This window comes from Nannospalax galili, unplaced genomic scaffold (assembly GCF_000622305.1).
Source record: "Nannospalax galili isolate Female #2095 unplaced genomic scaffold, S.galili_v1.0 scaffold5243, whole genome shotgun sequence".
Taxonomy (NCBI): Eukaryota; Metazoa; Chordata; class Mammalia; order Rodentia; family Spalacidae; genus Nannospalax; species Nannospalax galili.
Genome location: NW_008348764.1, coordinates 37,125 through 56,691, shown reverse-complemented (window position 1 = coordinate 56,691; position 19,567 = coordinate 37,125). Strand labels below are relative to the sequence as shown.

The window sequence follows — 19,567 nt, the reverse complement described above, 5'->3', positions numbered from 1 at the left end:
AGAGATGGCTCAGCAAAGGACCTGGGTTCTATTCCCAGCACCCACATGGCAGCTAACAACCACCTGTAACTCTAGTTCCAGGGAATCCGAAGCTCTCTTCTGACCTCCATGGGCAATGCATGACACGGGTGCACTTATATACATGCAGGCAATACACTCGTACACGTAAAATAAAAATAATAAAAGATTAAAAGATTACGCAACAGGGGTAAACAAGTTTCATTCCAGGAATGTAACAATGGTTCAATACACACAATAAATGTCAGTCATCATATAAACCGACTCTGGGAGAAAAGTCACATAATCATCTCAGTAGAGGCAGAAAAGGCCTTTGATAAAGTTCAACATTCCTCCATGATTAAAGCTCTGCAGAAACTTAGCAATACAAGGAACATACCTCACATTATAAAGTGTATATATGACAAGCAGAGGGCCTGTGAGAAGGCTGAGCAGGTAAATTCTCCTGCTGCCAAGTCTAACAATCTGAGTTTGATTCTTTGAACTGACATGGTAAAAGGACAGAACTCACTCCAGCAAGTTGTTCTCTGACCTCCACATGCAAGCCATGGCAGGTATCACACTGCATACACATACACATACACATACACATACACACATACATACATACACACACAGAGTCACAGGGAGAGTAAATAAAAATGTAAGAAAAAATATTAGAAACCTATAGCCAACATACTAAACAGAGAGAACCTACAAGTGTTTCCTCTAAAATTAGCAACAAGAAAAGTTTGTTCACTCTCTCCACTTACTTAATATAGTGCATGAATTCTTAAAGCAATAAGGAAAAAGAAAAATGGGACCCATTGCTGGGAGCTATTAATCCATTATGTACACTGAGCTGTGGCAGGCTTGCTTGTTACTTAGAGTTTGTGTTTTGCACACCAGTACCTAATCTGCCAAGTCAGGAGGAATGTGTTTATATGGTGGAGTTCACAAGTATTTGACCGCTCCCTGACCCTCAGATACAGGTGGGAAAAACAGCTGTTGAAACTAATTGAGCTAAGCAAACTGGGCTGGTATCTCTGATGTTCTACTGTATAAAAGGGTGGAGCTAAAATAAACCGGGGCTGCAGTCTCTACTGACAGTCCTCCCAAGTATCTTTTCTCTGTCTCTTGTTTTTTCTTTCAATCCTCACTCCCTCTTTCAGGTACTGTCTGTCTTGGGAGGCTGGCACCAGCAACCCATGAACTGGAGAGATGGTTCAGAGGTTAAGAACCTCTTACTCTTACTCTGCTCTTACAGAGGACCCAGGTTCAATTCCCAACACCAACATAGGGGCTAACAACCATCCAAAATTCCAGTTCCAGGGGATCCAGTGCCCTCTTCTGACCTCTTTGGGCATTGCCTCACACAGGTGCACATACATACATGCCAGTAATACAATCATACACATAAAAAATAAATAAAAAATGAGAAAGAAATGAATTTATCCCTAAATGTAAATGATATCCAATATGTAAAAGAGCACAAGGGCTGGAAAGATGGCTCAGCAGTTAAGAGCACTGACTGCTCTTGCAGAGGACCCGGGTTCGATTCCCAGCACCCACATGGCAGCTACGAACCGTCCTTAACTCCAGTTCCAGGGGAATCTGAAACCCTCTTCTGACTTCCGTGGCACTGCACAACACAGGTGCACTCACTTATATGCAGGCAATACACTCATACACATAAAATAAAAATAATAAAAAATAAAACATTAAAAAGTTTTTTTTAAAAGACTATATAAAAAAGTTTTTTAAAAAGACTATCACAAACTCTCAGAACTAACAAACATTTTCAGCAAAATAGCAGGAATCTTTATGCATTGCTGGTGGGAATGTAAATTAATGTAGCCACTATGAAGAGCAGTATGGAGAGTCTTCAAAAACCTAAAAACAGAACTATCTTACAACCCAGCTTTGCTATTCCTGGGCATATACCCAAAGGACTTTAAGTCGCACGACAATAAAGATACTTGACATGCCTGTTTGTTGCAGAACTATTCACAATAGTCAATTTAAGTAACCATCCTAGATGTCCACTAACAGATGAATAAAGAAAATGTGCTAAACACAATGGAGTAGTGGCCATAAAGTAAATAATATGCCATTTGCAGTAGAATTGAGATTATTACATTAACTGAAGGCAGACTCAAGAAATCAAGTGTTGCATTTTCACTCATATGTGAAATCTAGATTTAAAATACATATAAACTCAAAGTATAAGGGAGTAGCAGGAAGGAGGGGGAGATAAAAAAAGGTCACGAGGGGATGAATATAAGCAAAGTATATATGACAATGTCATAAGGAAACCTACTATTTTATATGCTAATTAAAATCATTGAATTGTATAAATTATAAAAAAATTCAATAGCTATGAACACAGTTTTGCATAAAAAGACAATTTGAAGATGTTAAAGAGGTGCTAGGGATATAGTCCAATTGGTAATTTATCTAGCATATATGAGGCCATGGGTTCAATCCCCAACAAGGCACAAATAGCTATGATGGTATATAGTGGTACCAGCATTTGGAAGCTGGTATCAGAAGGCTAAGAAATTCAAGGTCCTTGGCTACATAGTGAGTTCAAGGCTAGCCTGGACTAAATGAGACACTGTCTCAAAAAAGTAGTTCAACAGACATGAGTTAGGACATAATTTTCTTTTCTGATTGTGCTATGTAGATTATACTGATCACTCATCATGAGTTCAACAAGTATTCATTAAGCTTTTGATGTAGATACAAAGATTTTAAAGAGCACTGGGTGTAGTGCTAAATTTAGGCACTCAGGATGCAGAAGCAGGTGGATTTTTATTAGTTCAAGGTCAGCCTGGGGTACATAGCAGTTCTAGGCCAGCCAGGGTTACATAGTAAGACCCTGTCTCTAAATAAACAGAAAACACAAAGATTTAAGAGGAAAAAGATACATTCAGACAGCATCTAGGATAAATTTACATATGGATTATCCAAGGTCAAGCAAGGCACAAATCACCCGGTTACTTGAACAGAATGAATGAAATACAAACCATAGTTATTAACAAGACCATTGAAAGGATATCTATCATGGGAAGTAACTGCAAAAAATATCTACCACCTACACAGCTGGGGAAATAAAAAGTTGTTTACAATTATGAAAACTTAAAGAACCTTGCAAGAAGAGCCCCATGGAGCTGAAACTGAGACTTCTCAAAAACTTGGACTCCTTATACGAAGACTGCTATTCACAGGAACTCCAGTAAAGGATAACTACAGGAAGCAACTCACAGGAAGTTGCTTCCTCTTTCCAACTTTCTTGACTGCCCCCTATTGAAAGAGCCCAAGATGGAGCTGGGGGAAATATAGACACATATTTTATATAGTTCTACCCCCAGTAACACAGAGGAGATGATAGAAGAGAACTGAAGTTGAAAGACACTGTAATAAATGGCACTCACATCAACGTGACAAAGGCTCAACAACAAAGACTAACAGCCTGTAGGCAGGCCACACTCTAAGTATAATAAGACATTTTAAAAAAATCTCTACTTTGGTAGCAGTTTTAATCTACTATAACTTGAAATCAACATAATTACTAGCAGTGTATCAGTAAAAATAGACTGCAGCTTTTCAAGAATTCATAGGGGAATAGTTATCCCTTTATCTCCCACTTGTGGTGCTTTTGTTAGAATAACCCTAAAGCTCATTTATTTAAAAATAAATTGGAGCTGGAAAGATGACTCAGAAGTTAAGAGCACTTCCCTTTCAGAGTACCCAGGTTCAATTCCCAGCACCCACATCAGGAAGTTCACACCGGCCTGTAACTCCAGTACCAGGGGATCTGACAAGGTCTTCTGGCCTGTATGCACATGCTGTATATACATAACAGTTAAGGAGACACACACACATAGAATAAATATTTTTTTAAGTCATCTGTAGGGGCTGGAGAGATGGCTCAGTGGCTAAAAGCACTGACTGTTCTTCAAGAGGACCCAGGGTCAGTTCCCAGCACCCACATGGAGGCTAACAGTCAGTAACTCTAGTTCCTGGGAAAATCTAATGCCTTCTTCTGGCCTCCACAGGCATTGCACACATGTACACACACAACACACAGGAAAATCACTCAGCACTTAAAAATAAATGAACTTAAAATAAAAATCATCTCCAAAATGGGTAACAAAGCCTCAAAGAGAGCATTTACATTAGATCTTGAGGAAGGAAGATTTCCACTGACAGAAAAGAGAAAGGCACTCCACATAGGAAAAAATAGTAATTTTTTAGCAAAGAAAGGCAAATGGTCTTGACATGACTTAAACATTTGAGGGGGTCCCAGAATCCATAGCTTTGACAGGAAAAGCATATGAACAACAGGATACTAATACGGTTGGTGGAACAATTTGAAGTTAGAGACCATGTCCTAGGAATAACATTAATACAGGCAGCAGAACCCAAATACTCACTAAATTAACACATCAGAATAGTGTGTATCTCTAATAATTACATACTTAACATTACAGTCATGACTCAACCACATTTTAACTACCTACCTGCTGCAAAGTCTTTTCACAATGAAGACAGGCTGTTGAAACCTGGGACAACAAAATAGTCATATCTTCTTGTTGCTGCCTGAGCCAAATCAGTTTTTCACGAACATGAGCATCAACAACACTTAGAGCCATTTCTTCTTGACGACAAAGAGTTTCATGTAAATCAGAAAAATAAGCTCGGACACATGATCGGGCATTCTCTGCAGTACCTGGTACCTAGGATAAAAGTAAATTTTAAACACCCATTAAAAAAATACTTTATATGCAAAATATCAAAACTTAAATATCATTTATAGTCTTTTAATCTTTCAATTAGATCTTTCCCTTTAACTATGAACTTTGAATAGCCAACTGTTTATAAATTATATCTCAAGCAAAATGGAATACCTAATCTCCAGTTTTCCCCACCTCCAAACCTAGTTACCTCCATCTCAGTAAATGGTAACTCCATCCGGTTATTGAAGCCAAAAAACAAACAAACAAACAAGAAAACAGGAGTCATCCTTAACATCTCTTTCATATTCACAAAGCTAGTCTCTTGGCAAATTCTGCTGACTTCAAAAATATATCAAGAATCTGGTCATGCTTTAATACCACCACCTCCAACAAACCAGTAAAAATATTATATAATTTCTTGACAAGTAAAATTGCCTGTCCAATCAATACTGAAAATTAATTGCTGTCTTAGCTATTCTTTTTTAAAAATATTTTATTATTTTTATTTTATATGTATGAGTGCATTGCTTACGTGTGTAAGTGCACCCATGTACTGCCTGCATGTATGTAAGTGCACCTGTGTCGTGCAATGCCCATGGAGGTCAGAAGAGGGTGCGGATTCCCCTGGAACTGGAGTTACAGATGCTTGTTAGCTACCATGTGGGTGCTGGGAATTGAACCTGGGTCCTCTGCAAGAGCAGCTAGTGCTCTTAACCGCTGAGCCATCTCTCCAGCCCCAGACTTAGCTATTCTTTAAAATCCCAAATCCATCTACTTTTTTTATTATTACTACTCCAGTGGTAACAGACATAACCATCTCTAAACCAATTTCAATAGTGTCCTAATAGACCTTCCTGCTTTTTCCACTGTTGCTGTGCCTCCAGCTGATTTTCTACGTTGAACAGTAACATTTCTTAACGTAAATGTGACTGTGTCATTACTATGTCAATTCTTTAACGGTTCATAATTGCTCTTAAGCTAAGTTGCAAAGTCTTCAACATGACTAAATAACTCTGGTATGACTTGGCCTTTAATTCTCCAATTTTTCCCTTTTCTAGTCCCAACTCAGGCTCCAAACATAGTTAACTTCTCTAAGATCTTATAATCTGTCCAATCCTTATGTCCAATTATTAATGTGTATTCCTCCCTTTCTGGGACAACTCTCTTCCCACCCTGCTCTTCTCTTTGACGGAATTCCTTCAAATCTCAGTTTAAACATCGCTTCTAGGAAGCCTTCCATGAAGGCTATAAAGTATACATCTCTTATACACTGCTGAGTATACTGTACTTCCCTACCCACCACACAAAATAATTACCATGCTTGAAACTACCTTGTATCATAGATTACACATACCATGAAGACAAAAACTATTTAAAAAAACTTTTTTCTAGTGACTAGTGCAGTACTCGTACACTTTAATTTTGCAATACTTACTAGAAAGTGAAAAGGTGAGAATGAAAAAATTAAGGAGATAAAGAGGGAAGAAAAAAATCCATACATGTTCTGTGTGAGCCATTCCAATTCCATCTTCCACGATCTGTTCTCCTCCTTCAATGTGCTGAACAATTCCAACTAATTTTCTGGAATAATCTGAGATTTCTTCAGTGAAGGTCCGTATGCAGTGAGCCATATCTAAAATTGACGCTCGGATCTGGTTAGCTTCTGGTTCCAGTACTGAATGCTATACACACAACACAATTATAGAGAAGAATTCACAGTTGTGATCAAGGACTAACAAAACCTATTTAAATCCTTTTCATGTAAATGAAATCAGTCACAGGTGGCTTTTATAACATATTTCAAACAAGTACAACATAGGAAGGTAAAAAAATACTAATTTATAGTCACATCTTTATAAGAGTTATACTACAAAAAAAATTAGAAGTTAGAATTCCATTTATTGCTATACAAGAAACAAAGAGTTTCTCCAAAATCACATCATAAGAGTTTATCAATAGATATAGATATTATCAAAGCAATAAGTATATTATGAACACATGCACACAAAGAAGAGACTTTGTTTCCTGCTGGAAATAATCATGAAGCCTCTAAATTTCTTTTATAACATTCAGATACTAAAATTCTCAGTTCTTTCTATGTTACTAACAGCAATTCATCGATCATTTTTCTTCAATTTTTCATCTTTGCATATATTAATAGGACAATGAAAACAAATTGTAGATGGGCAAAACAGCAACTCATCTAATTTAATCAAGTTCATACCTTGTGACCTTGGTGTTTTCCATATTCTTTGCAGACACAGCACATGAGCGGGCTAGTTTGACAACCTTCTTCCAAGCAAACAAATTCAATGGCATGCACCTGGTGCTGAGAGCACATGGTTTTCTCATGAGGTTTATCAGCTAGAGGAACTCGCCTATGCTTTGCTAATGTCTTTGTAGAGTGAGTAACTTGAGAGCACTCTGAGCACAAGTGAGTTGCACACACAGTGCAATATACAGATGCAACGTGAGCTTCATCTTCATCACAGCGAATGATACTCTGATAAACAAAAAATTAATGCCTTAAAGCCAAACCTACTCATTAAAACATAACAAATTTTGAAATATAAAACCCCATGGTTTTTGATATTTAGCTTACCAGTCTCCGTGTACTGTATTAAAAAGGGAAATGTCATGTCAATTATGCCAAGTAGAAACAATGGATTTGAACAAAGAAAATCAAAGTAAAGCAATGCAAAAATGATTCTCAAACAGGCAGCTTCCAGAACCAGAAGTTGTTCTAAAAACTTCAATCCAAAATGTGATCAAATAGCGTTTACAAAGAAACAGAGGAAAATAACTAGGTACAGCTTAATCAACCAGTCAGTGAGGTGCAATTTAATTAGTTACTTGGGCACAAGGATTCCCTTAACCAACCAAAGTTAAGTTTCTTCCATTTGCCAAACTATGTTTGAACTCTACCATAGTTCTGTGTGTTGGGCCTAGCGCAATCGAGTCCACACGTATGTTCTCCCACAAATTGTATACAACAACGAAAATATATCAGTAAGTAACTACAAAGGCTATATGCTACCCATCTGAGAAAGCATTTATTTCTTCAGGCAAGTAAGAAGCTATTTCCAAGACTAATTACCAATACGAGCTATGAATCTGAAGAGAAAAATAAAATTATTCTCAAAAATATAGTCTTATTTTTTTCAGTGCTAGGGACTGAACTAGAGCCTTATGAATGCCAGGCATATGTCCTGCTATGAAGCTATATACAAAAACATCTCATGGATTCAGTTAGTGCAAAGATCTTTTCCATCAAATTTATACAAGAAACTAAACCATAGAAAATTATTTTTTAGAAAATTTATTTTTAAAAAAAACCTGATAATTAAATATATCCCCACTGCTTTAATTATCTGTCATGAAGCTGCATAAAAGGAAAGCAGCATGCTATATAAACAACCTGATGCAAGGTATCAGAATTAGCTGTAGAGTCTTTGAAAATACCTAGCCCCAACCTGGGAAATTCTTAGTTCAACAGGGTATGAGTCCTGAACTTGTATATATTTTTCCAAAACTCCATAGTGCTTTCTAATAGCTCTATTGGTAAATACTGTACAATCACGACTAAAATCACAGATTTAGACAAAAATAAACTCTGCATTATAAACAACCTTTTAAATATCATTTCTAATTTTCATGAAGTACTAAAGCATTTGTTTGTCTGTAGTCCTGGAGCCCAAATGCAAGGCTTCTTCCAGGTTCAGCAAGTACTCTGCCATCAAGCAATACCCAAAGTCTTCTAAAACCCACCGTGTGTTTAAAAAAATAACACTTCAGATCATTAGGAATGCTTTGAAAATTTTTGTGTAATATTAAAAGGTTATAATTGGAAGGAGGGAAATCTAGCAAATTTTTCCAGAAATAATAATTAGTACATTGATAGTGCCGTTTCTTGTCACATTAAATAAAAAAAGACCCAAAGACTGAAAGTTTTGCTTTGCAATAATGAGAAATATGTATTTGAACCACAGAACATTTATGTTTTCTGTTTTCTAGATCTGATGAATAATTTACAAGGTCAACATTACATAATATTATAATGCTTTAAAAGATAAAGATAATAGACACAGCATATGAAAGTACTGCAAAGATTTTATAAATTAGAATGCTTCAGGTTGAAAATCATTTTACTGATTCATTTTAATATAAAGAAAGCACCATACCATAAAAGGGAAGTTGCAAGCAATCTGCTGGGGTTTTTAATTCAAATATGTAGTTTTTTAAAGTCCATTACTAAAATCATTAACAATTATTTGCTGTGAATATTGTTATATACAGAAGTCTGCCTTTTATTAAATAAGCTATGCAGACAATTCTTGAAGTGCTGAAAATATACTGTCACAATTTTTAATGGATTACTTTGGTAATATTTTTATCAGACAGATGTCTGTCAGGATAAAGTACATGAAAAACATAAGGGAAAAAAAAACCTTTAATTGTTTTGAAAACATTTAATAGAAGAAACTTCATCAGAATCTACTATTATCTATAAAGTATTTCACATCTACACTGAGAGGTCTTTCATAGTTTGTCTTTTCATGTATTTTGCTATTGACCATTTAGTTGAGCATTTTCCATTCTAATGTAGATTAAACATCATTTTTTCTCATAATCTACCTTAAAAGTGTCCTTAAATAGAGCTGAACTATGATAAAGAGAAAATATTACATAGAAAGCAGTTTAGGCACAGTACTTCCAAAACTTCAAGTTTCTGTTTTACTTTTGTTCCACTGAGAAAAATACTGCCTATAATGTAATAAAAAGTTATGTTTCTAGAAAGCTGCTGGCTAAAGCAGATGAGGTACTATGCACTAATCATGTGAAATATTTTAGGATAAAGGAAAAATTCATCTTATAATAAATACTTTAACAAGTCTGATCAGTACCTCTCCAGATATCCCAATGGCTTCTTCTGCAGCTCCATACTGACCAATATGTCCATTTTGCAATCGTTCTAAAAGTTCCAGCAAAGCAAAATTCTTTTTCAATCCCCAGACACCAGAATCTCCTAGGACAAATATGAAAACAAAACTAAATGAAACAAAATGGAATTTTAATCAATTTATCCCATACTTGAGTAATTTCTAACATACATAGTTTAGTCATTAATAATGCCTAAAAAATACAAATTTTCTTTTTCTTCCAGGACAAGTGTTTGTTCTTGTTCTCTTTAGAAAACAAGAACTTGCAGCATTCTAAGTAGAAACACACTTGAAAATCCTAGTTTTTCTAACATTTAACTTCACAAATCTTATTTTATCACATTTACTATCTAAACTAAAACATATATTTCAATATACATATTTTTTAATATTTATTATTTTTATGTGTATGAGTGTATTGCCTGCATGTAAGTGAGTGCACCCGTGTCATGCAATGCCGTGGAGGTCACAAGAGGGCTTTGGATTCCCTTGGAACTGGAGTTAAGGATGGTTCGCAGCTGCCATGTGGGTGCTGGGAACAAACTCTGCAAGAACAGTCAGTGCTCTAAACCACTGAGCCATCTCTCCAGCCCTATTTCAACATTTAAAAAAATTTTTTAATAGATAACTTCAATAAGAAAGGCATTTTGTATCACAACCCGAGTGTGCATGGATGTACACACACACACCATTGTGGTTGGAGGGCTGGCTCAGCACTTAAAGCACTTGCCATGCAACTGTGAGGACTAGAATTTGGATCCCCAGATCCCACTTAAATGTCTAGTGGGCACTGATGGCTCTCTTATAATTCCAACATCAGAAGATTGTCGAGGTGGCATCCCTGGACAGGCTGGCCAGCAGGACTAGCCATACTGGCAAGTTGGGGATTTGAATGAGAGACTTGTCCTCAAAAAAAAGAAACAAACAAACAAACAAAAAAAAAACTGTGAAGTAGAAAGTTATCCAGGAACATTCCTGACATCAACCTTGGGCCTACACACATGAACATGCAAACATGCAAACATACATACACCACACATATGTGCATACATGCACACACAAACATGAAAATAAGGTTAAAAAAAAAGCTCCATGAACTAATATTTACCTTTACTGCAGTGTGCAACATACTGCTGTGTTTTATTCTATTTCTTTTAAAAAATGCTATAGGGGACAGGGATATAGCTCAGTGGCAGTGTGTACTTAGCATGTGCAAGGTCACATAGCATACACATCTACACACCCACATACCCACATGCATACTCATCACACACCAAGACAAAATAAAAATGCCATCATCCATAATCAATCACATTTGTTTCACAACCACAAAAATAAGCTATAACGAACATTTTTTAAAAATCTAAGTAAACTGGAACTAAAAAAGCTAAGATTTTCCCCTACAATTTCTTTAACCTGTAGCAGTCAATGAGTATATAAACTCACAGAGCCTCAGAACAAATCAAGACACTAAGCCCTTTTAGAGAAGACTCTAGAAACTTTTTAATAAGGCCTTAAGTGTCCTTAACCCAAAACTGTTGAATGCATAAGAACAGATAAACAAGTATATGTATATTCTCATCATAGGCACACAAACACACTGTTTCTGAGCCTATAAATAACTGCCACATTGTTCAGCAGTTAGGAGAACTACCTCTCCATGGTAAGTTTCTATAGCAACAAACACCATCGGACTCTGCTGTTAAGTGCTGATAGAATAAAAATGTAAAAAGATAATGGAGCATCTGCCTGCCAAGTTCCTCTTCCTTTTTTCTTTAGAAACAAACCTCTTTTTTCTTTAGAAACAGACCCCAAAATAGTTTTAGGTCATTAACATTTAGGATAAATATCTTTATCCTCTTCTCTTGATTTCTGTAACCTCCTTTCCCAAGTACCATTACACAAACTGTTCAAGTTATCTCTTCCTCAGTCTTGCTGCCCCTCCACAAGGCATTCTACTTAAAAGTTTTCATTTACTCCATGCATTCTACAACCTGAGTTCTATCTACTCCATTTACATAAAGGTTTAAGAATTCAAAACTATCACCTAAAAATATGGCCTTGGCAGTTCCAAATATTCAGTCATTATTTAAGGAACACATAAAGTCCCAGTAGTATGTATATATTACTTAATAATTCTGTATCTGTCAAAAGTTTACAATCGTGATGGTTTAAATAACAGAGATGATTGTTGTTGTCCAAGAACTATCTCAGGTTTGGGGAAAACAAGAAAGCTCTGTTCCCCACTGTCCATGTTGAGGGACACAAACCAATAAGCCTCCATTCACATGGACCACTTCTATGTAGCAGGAAAAATTATTTACCCAAAATTATCATAAATCAGCTCCTGAAACCTTCTACCTAGAAGATGACACTTCTCTTCTGCTCACATTTCAATGGTTAAATAGAAACTGCACAGCCATACTGACTTCAGAGGGCAAGGAAGTAAAATTTACATGCAGACAGAGGAGAGCCAGCAATGTTGCTGAGCATGACTAGCAACTTCAGGACTGGAGAATTCTGATTATGAGCTTGTAATAAGCACTAATGGTTGTTTTCTTCTAGAAGGATTATGAATGATCATCACTCTACTTTTAAATGTTTTCAAATTTTAAAAAATATTTTATTTATTATTTTTATTTTATGTATATGAGTGTATTGCCTGAATGTATGTGAGTGCACCCGTGTTGTACAATGCCACAGAGGTCAGAAGAAGGCTTCAGATTCCCCTGGAACTGGAGTTAAGGATGGTTTGTAGCCTCCATGTGGGTGCTGGAAATCGAACCCAGGTCCTCTGCAAGAGCAGTCAGTGCTCTTAACCACTGAGCCATCCCTCCAGCCCCAAATGTTTTCAAATTTTTTATGATGTACATATACATTATTTCTATGACACAACTAAAAATAGATCTAACAAAAGATTGGCAGCTAATAATCAAAAGTCACTAACAGATACTCCATAGACTGGAATCATAGTTAAGAAATGAACCTACCAGTATAGTAGATGCAATCTCTACCCATGCTAGAATTGGTTTTTCTAATATTGATATAACGGTCTGGTTTGACTTCAACCAGAGATGTAACTAGCCATAGCCACTGAGAAGAGCAAACCCTACACCGTGGTTTATCTATTGTCATAGAGAAGGCACAAAGTGCTTTCAAATGGTAGGCAAAGGTTCTTTCCCCATTTGCAAGACATTACCATTTCTGTAATTCTAGTTTTGTAGAATGAAATGACAGTGATATTTACTCTTATAGAATAGAAAGTCAACAAAGAACCTCAAAATGAGGGCTGGAGAGATGGCTCAGCAGTTAAGAACACTGACTATTCTTGCAGAAGACCTGGGTTCGAATCCCAGCACCCACATGGCAGCTAACAACTGTCCATAACTCCTATTCCAGGGGATCTGACAGCCTCTTCTGTCCTCTGCGGGCACTGCACAACATGGGTACACTTACCTACATGCAGACAATACACATGTACACATAAAATAAAAAATATTTTTTATCTTTAATTAAAAAAACCTCAAAATAAAGACATCTCCCCATCCCTATTTATTTTGTAGCTTACAAAATGTTAGTGCCATCCGTGTACTGTTATTACTGTCTGTATCAGTTACCTGGCAAACAGACATGCTACTATTTATATCAAAGACAACCAAAGCGTTAAAAAAAATTTAAACCATATTTCTTAGCATTTTAAAGCTAGAAATATGAGTTCCCTTGCTTACTTTTATAGGTGGATAAATTATTTTTAAATTTTGACATATTACAACTATATTAGTCTTTTTAAAAAACATTTACATTTATGTGTATATATGCTTGCACATGTGTGTACAAGACTACCACAGCACAAGTGTGGTCAGAGGACAACTTACAGAAATCTCTCCTTCCACTGCTCTAAAGTATTTTTTTTTTTTTCCTTTTTTAAAGATTTATTTAACTGTACATGTATGTCTGTGTGAGGTATCCTTGGAGGCCAGAAGAGGGTGCTGGATCACCTGGAGCAGGAGTTACAGCTGTAAGCCACCAGATGTGGGTACTAGGAACTGAATTCAGGGCCTCTGGAGAGCAGTGAATGCTCTTAGTCACTAAGCCATCTCTCCAGCCCCACATAGTCTTAAAAGAGTGCTGAGGCCTGAAAAAAAAATGTAAGCCTTAAATTATTTTAGAGAAAAATTCTTTTATGTGAAAGAATTAAGAACTTATATTAAATTGTAAAATAATTGTTCAAATGTTAATGTTATAATTTCCAAACATGGGCTTGCGAGATAACTCTCCTGCCAAACCTGAAGACCTAAGTTGGATCCCCAGGACTCACATGATAGAAAGAGAGAATGTGGCATGTTCCTAACACACATACACACACACACACACACACACACACACACACACACAAATAGCTGTAAAAAAATTTTTAAGCATTGAAATCTGTCAACGTAGCAGTGATTTTGAAGTAGTTTTAAAACTATACAAGAAGCTGAAAAAAATACACCTTCCAAATCATTTAACAGAAAATAAAGCTACAAACACCTCTGTCACTGATACTAGAAAATAAAAGTATGCTGAAATTCAAATGCCTTACCTGTATTTTGACTACTGGCTCATTCATTAAAAAAACATTGGATTCATGGCTTTAGGCAAAGGATTTAATCTGTGATGAATACAGTATTCTCAATTCTTTGAATAGGACTAGGACATATTTCTGAGGTTTCTTAAAGCTCTTGTATGCATGTCCTGAGATGAACATCTCAGGAGAGTTTCAGTGGCAATTAAGAATGGGCTAGCTTACATTTAAAGGCCTACTGACGTTAACAGAAACCCAAATTTTTGAAGGCTTTTTGGAACTTTGTCATTTTAAAACTAAGGTGTAAAAGAAATTGTTTTCTATGACATTGTGTTACATGAATAATTTTCTATTTTAAATCCATATAAATAATTTTCCTGGACTAGAGAGATGGCTCAGTGGTTAAGAACACTGGCTGTTCTTGCAGAAGACCTGGGTTCAAATCCCAGCACCCACATGGCAGCTAACAACTGTCCATAACTCCTGTTCCAGAGGATCTGACAGCCTCTTCTGTCCTCAGCAGGCACTGCATGACACAGGTGCACTTACCTACTCGCAGGCAATACATGCATACACATAAAATAAAAATAATAAATTAAAAAAATACAAATAATTTTCCTACCTAGGTCTGTTACTTGTCGATCAAATGGGCAACGTATTGCTCTCCCATGAAGAGGCAGGCGAGTGAGACAGTCATGACAGACTGTGTGGCCACAAAGAAGAAGGCGAGGAACTTTGTCTCCTTGCAAAGAAAAGACATCTTCACAAACTCCACACTCCAGAACCTGGTATTTGAAATAGAAATATGTGTTCTGTAAGCAATTTTAAGGCATACATATTTTAGGCTTAAAAATAATTGACCTAATATATTTAATCAATCTTTATTTCTCCATTAAAGGTATCTGTTATAAAGCATTAAATCAATTTTTAGTTATGCCTATCTGAAATACCTTGCCAAATTTATACCACAGAGAAATCTCCTTGTACTGATTAAATGTTGCAAATATAATCTTCTAAAAACTAAATCTGTAGCAATATATAATTCTACTGAAAGCAATTTTTCTGCAACTACCTTACCCACAAATAAACAACTGCTTCATTTTGTTTTATTTTAAGATAAGCTAAGTAGCCCTGGATGGAACTCAGGAGAAGTTGGCCTTTGCCTCCTAAATGTAAGGATTACAGGAGGCACCACTATTGTTTGCCTTAAACCACTACTAACCTCAAACAAAATAGTCTAAAAACTGTGTTGGGATGCCAATTACTTTTTTAATCCATACAAATAATAAAGAACTTGTAAAGAATGCTACAAGAAGTGTTCAAGTATCTTCTAGAATCTATTTATGTAAAATAATGTAAAAGCACAAAAGAAATTAGATGAGAATTAAATTTCTTGCTCTTTATTGGTAAGTACAGTCCTGAGTTAAAATATATTTGTCTACCTAGCTACAATTACAGGTACATGACTACCAAAAGGCACACAGTCAAAAGAAAGGTTACAAGACTTGGTATACTTTGGTTCCCAAGTTCATGAATTTAGGTTTTATAATCAGTAACTATATTTATAACAGCATGCTATTTTCAGTGTTTTTATACCTATGTCTTGTTTGTATTGTGTCCAATTCTAATTGCTTAAAAATATATATCCACAATGAATTATTTCACTGTGTCCCCAAACTTGTGCCTGCCATTCAAGGCCTGCTACAACCTGGCCAGTTCCCTGTTTCACTGCCATTCTCTTCAGATCCTTATGCTCACACTGTACCAAATAGCCTTTAGTTCCCAGAACAGGACACAGTTTCTTCAATCTTTCTTTATATTAATGCTGATGAAACAGCTAAAGAAGCATTCACCTCCTGGATTCCTTTTAATTTAATAAAAAAAAAAATCCAAACACCTTTTACCTCTTAGTCGACCCATTGCTCAATCCAACCGAAATGACTACACTACCCTTTGAGCTTCTGTGTACTCTGAATATTGACCTGCCTATAAAACCCAATACTTCAAAACTTGGCTGACCTGTCTTTCCCTGTTAGACCACAAGTCCAGAACAGTGTATTCCAAAATACCAAACACCTATGTGCTTGTGTAAATAAAATCCAAATCCAACAATATAAAAATTTAAAAACAATTCAGCCCATCACCAAACAAATACAGCACAAAGCAAAAAGTAGAAAATTAAGGGGCTGGAGAGATGGCTCAGCGGTTAAGAGCGCTGACTGCTCTTGCAGAGGACCCGGGTTTGATTCCCAGCACCCACATGGTGGCTGACAATCATCTGTAACTCCAGTTCTGGAGGATCTGATACCCTTCTCTGACTTCCGTGGGTATTGCACAACACGGGTGCCCCTATCTAAATTCCTCTGCGGGCATTGCACGACATGGGTGGACTTACCTACATGCAGGCAATACACGTATACACATAAAATAAAAATAATAAAAATAATTTTAAATGAAAATTAAAAAATAGAAAATTGAGTGGAAATTTCATTAGATCCATTATAACTTTAAACTGGATTCTGCAATTAATTTAGATTTAGTAACTGAGATGCAAATATCTTTTACTATAAATAAACTGATAATTGATAGCTGCTTGCATCCTAGTATGGTTCAAAAAAAACATGTAGCATCGTTCACAGAAAAAGGAAACAACTCCTTAAATATATTCAAAGTTCAACCTAACTTCATAAAGATACAAAGAAAAACTACCTAAGACAATTCTTCAAAAAGTTGCTAATATTTTGTGCTAATGAAAATGTAATAAAGCAATTTCACTGACTGGTGTGAAATATTTGAGTAGTGACAGCATGGAAGCAACTTAGTGACATTTATCAAAAGTTTAACTCCAGCTGCAGGAATTTATTCTAAAACTGTATCATACACACACATCAAGGTAAAAAGATTTCCTCCTCTTTTTTTTTTTTTCTTCTCCTCACTGCTGGGGATCTCAGGGCCTTTCACATGTTAGGCAAATGTTCTGCTACTGACTGAGTCACATCCCCAGCCTACATGTGACAAGATAAATGTGTTATTCCTTAAAGCATCATTTGGATCATCAAAGTATTGAAAACAGAGTTAATATATATAAATACCAACTCGAAGATAAATCATAGTACATTCACATGCTATAAAACTGCAGGCTAGTCAAGACTAAGGAAGCTTTGTGTGTGTGTATATATATATATATGCATATATGTGTGTATATATGTGTGTTTATATACATATATACAGACTCATATGAATAAAGCAAAGGAAGAATGATTAAGGAAGACTGACAAGATACACATTTCAATTATGGAATAAAACTTCAAGTTCACAAAATACCCTGCAGATATTCTCTATCTGGCAAAAGCACAATTCAGAATATAATCTCATCCACAAAATATGCCAAATAATGAAGGCTCTTCTACATTTCAGATCTGTATACCTTCAAAATAATGTCATTAATATAAAAAGTGAATCAACAACCACTAGTGTTGACTGATACTTAATTATGGGCATAAATTCCTCAAAAATAGATCTTCATTTTAAAAACTATCGGTATCTATCATTCAACATGTTAAAGGAAAGTCCAAAAGGACTTGGTTCATTGGTTCTCAATCCTAGTGTACATTAAAATCACTTCTGGCAATTTAAAAGAATATACGGATGTCAACATACTCAGAAGTGGAATGAAAATTAATCTCTTGGTTATAGATGATGTTGAAAGCTATCTATAAACCACTGAGATCAGTCGTCCTTTCAGAACTTTATTAAACAATGGGGAAAAAATGAGCTTCACATATTTCAGCTTAATTTTTAGTATTAAAATTTTAGCTTAGTTTTTTGTATTCCTACATATACATGGTAGACTCTCAAATTTCAAGCACAAGGTTATATCTTACTGTTAAGGCCCAATTGTGGGGCAGTTGGGAGACTTCTATTAAGAGACGAGGGGCTGCTCAACAAACGTAATGATTATAGAAGTAGTGCAATACTGAGAAGCTGACGTTACAGCCAGCACTCTGGGCTCTTACCACCTATTGTATTAACTAAACCTAGGTTTTCTTCCATATAAAATGAGAATTGACATCTACCTTTCAAATAGATATTGACGACCTGAAACGTCTAACATACTATTTGGCTATTATATGGTCGTTTAATAAAACTCCGCTAAGTAATGCCTGTTGAGGTTTCAGTAAAAACAAGACGTGGGAAAGAGACCGGTCCAGATCACTTCCACAGGCCCGCACAGTGCTTTTCACAACAGTCGCGTCGTCGACGCAGACGCCTGACGGAGCAGCCGGGGCAGCAGCTTCAGGCCAGCGGACCGAGGGTCACCGAGGGGCAGGCGGGGCTGTAAAGCCCATGGGTCGCAGAGGCCGCGCATACCGCCCTTCCAAGCCCGGGCCGCAGCGTCGCAGTTGGGGCTCCAGGAGGAACCGAGGAGGCCGCTGGTGGAGGAGAACAGAGCACGCAAGGTCCCTCACCTTCACCACAGCCGTCCCCCGGCTGCCCTGCCGCCCACTGTCCAGCCCGGCTCCCGGCTTGTTTACAACTAGGGCAGCCATCCTGGAAGAGCCACGGCCGGGAGACGCAGCGCCCAGAGCCTTTAATTGAGAGGAGGGGTTGGGCGACCTACCCAGAGGGCCTGGGCGCAGGCCTCCGACGCACATGCGTAATACAGGCGGGGCGCCGCTCTGCGCCTGCCAGTCCTTTCCTCTCCCGTCAGTCATTGGCTATTTGGACATACAGTTGTGCGCCTGCGCATTTTTCCTTTTTTTTTGTTTATCTTTTTAAAAATTTTTTAAATTTAATAACCACATGATTAGGAGAAGCATTTCATTACAGCTTTAACATATTCAGTAACACATTCCAGAGCAAGGATACATCTCTTTCAAAGGTGGCTGTAAATTTTTAGGTTCACAGTTGAATTAATAGTCATACAATATTGAACTCAGTATAAACCCTGTAAGACGTAAACTTGAATCAGTTTTTACCCTTTAAAGAAGATCTCCATTTCATTTTCAGATATGCTGTTTCCTACATTTTTAATGCTACTTTAATCTCTATGTATCTGATTATAACTAGTCACAGTAGTTAACACTCAGATCCTTAGTACCTGAGTATGCATGTAAAGTCATCAGGTAGATTTCACTGGTAATATCACCTCTACTATTTAACATGAAGTAAAATTTTTCAAAAAATATTTATAACTACGTGATTAGAAGAAGCATTTCGTTACAGCTTTAACATATTCAGTAACACACTCCAGAGCAAGAGTACATCTCTTTCACAAGTGGCTGTAAGTTTCTAGGTTCACAGTTAAATTAATACAGTTATAC

At 36.5% G+C, this 19,567-nt stretch overlaps 1 protein-coding gene across 1 annotated transcript; it reads right to left on the bottom strand.

Moving 5' to 3' along the window:
* Nucleotides 1–4,097: 4,097 nt before the first annotated feature.
* On the bottom strand, nt 4,098–18,856 carry LOC103744252 (E3 ubiquitin-protein ligase TRIM23). The gene is made up of 6 exons (XM_008845986.3): nt 18,713–18,856; nt 14,866–15,028; nt 9,644–9,765; nt 6,964–7,242; nt 6,239–6,421; nt 4,098–4,739 (listed from the first exon to the last, which is right to left on the bottom strand). Exons 1-6 carry the CDS (start codon nt 18,791–18,793, stop codon nt 4,512–4,514), a joined length of 1,056 nt encoding a protein of 351 aa, XP_008844208.1. The 5' UTR covers nt 18,794–18,856; the 3' UTR covers nt 4,098–4,511.
* Between the last annotated feature and the right edge of the window lie 711 nt (nt 18,857–19,567).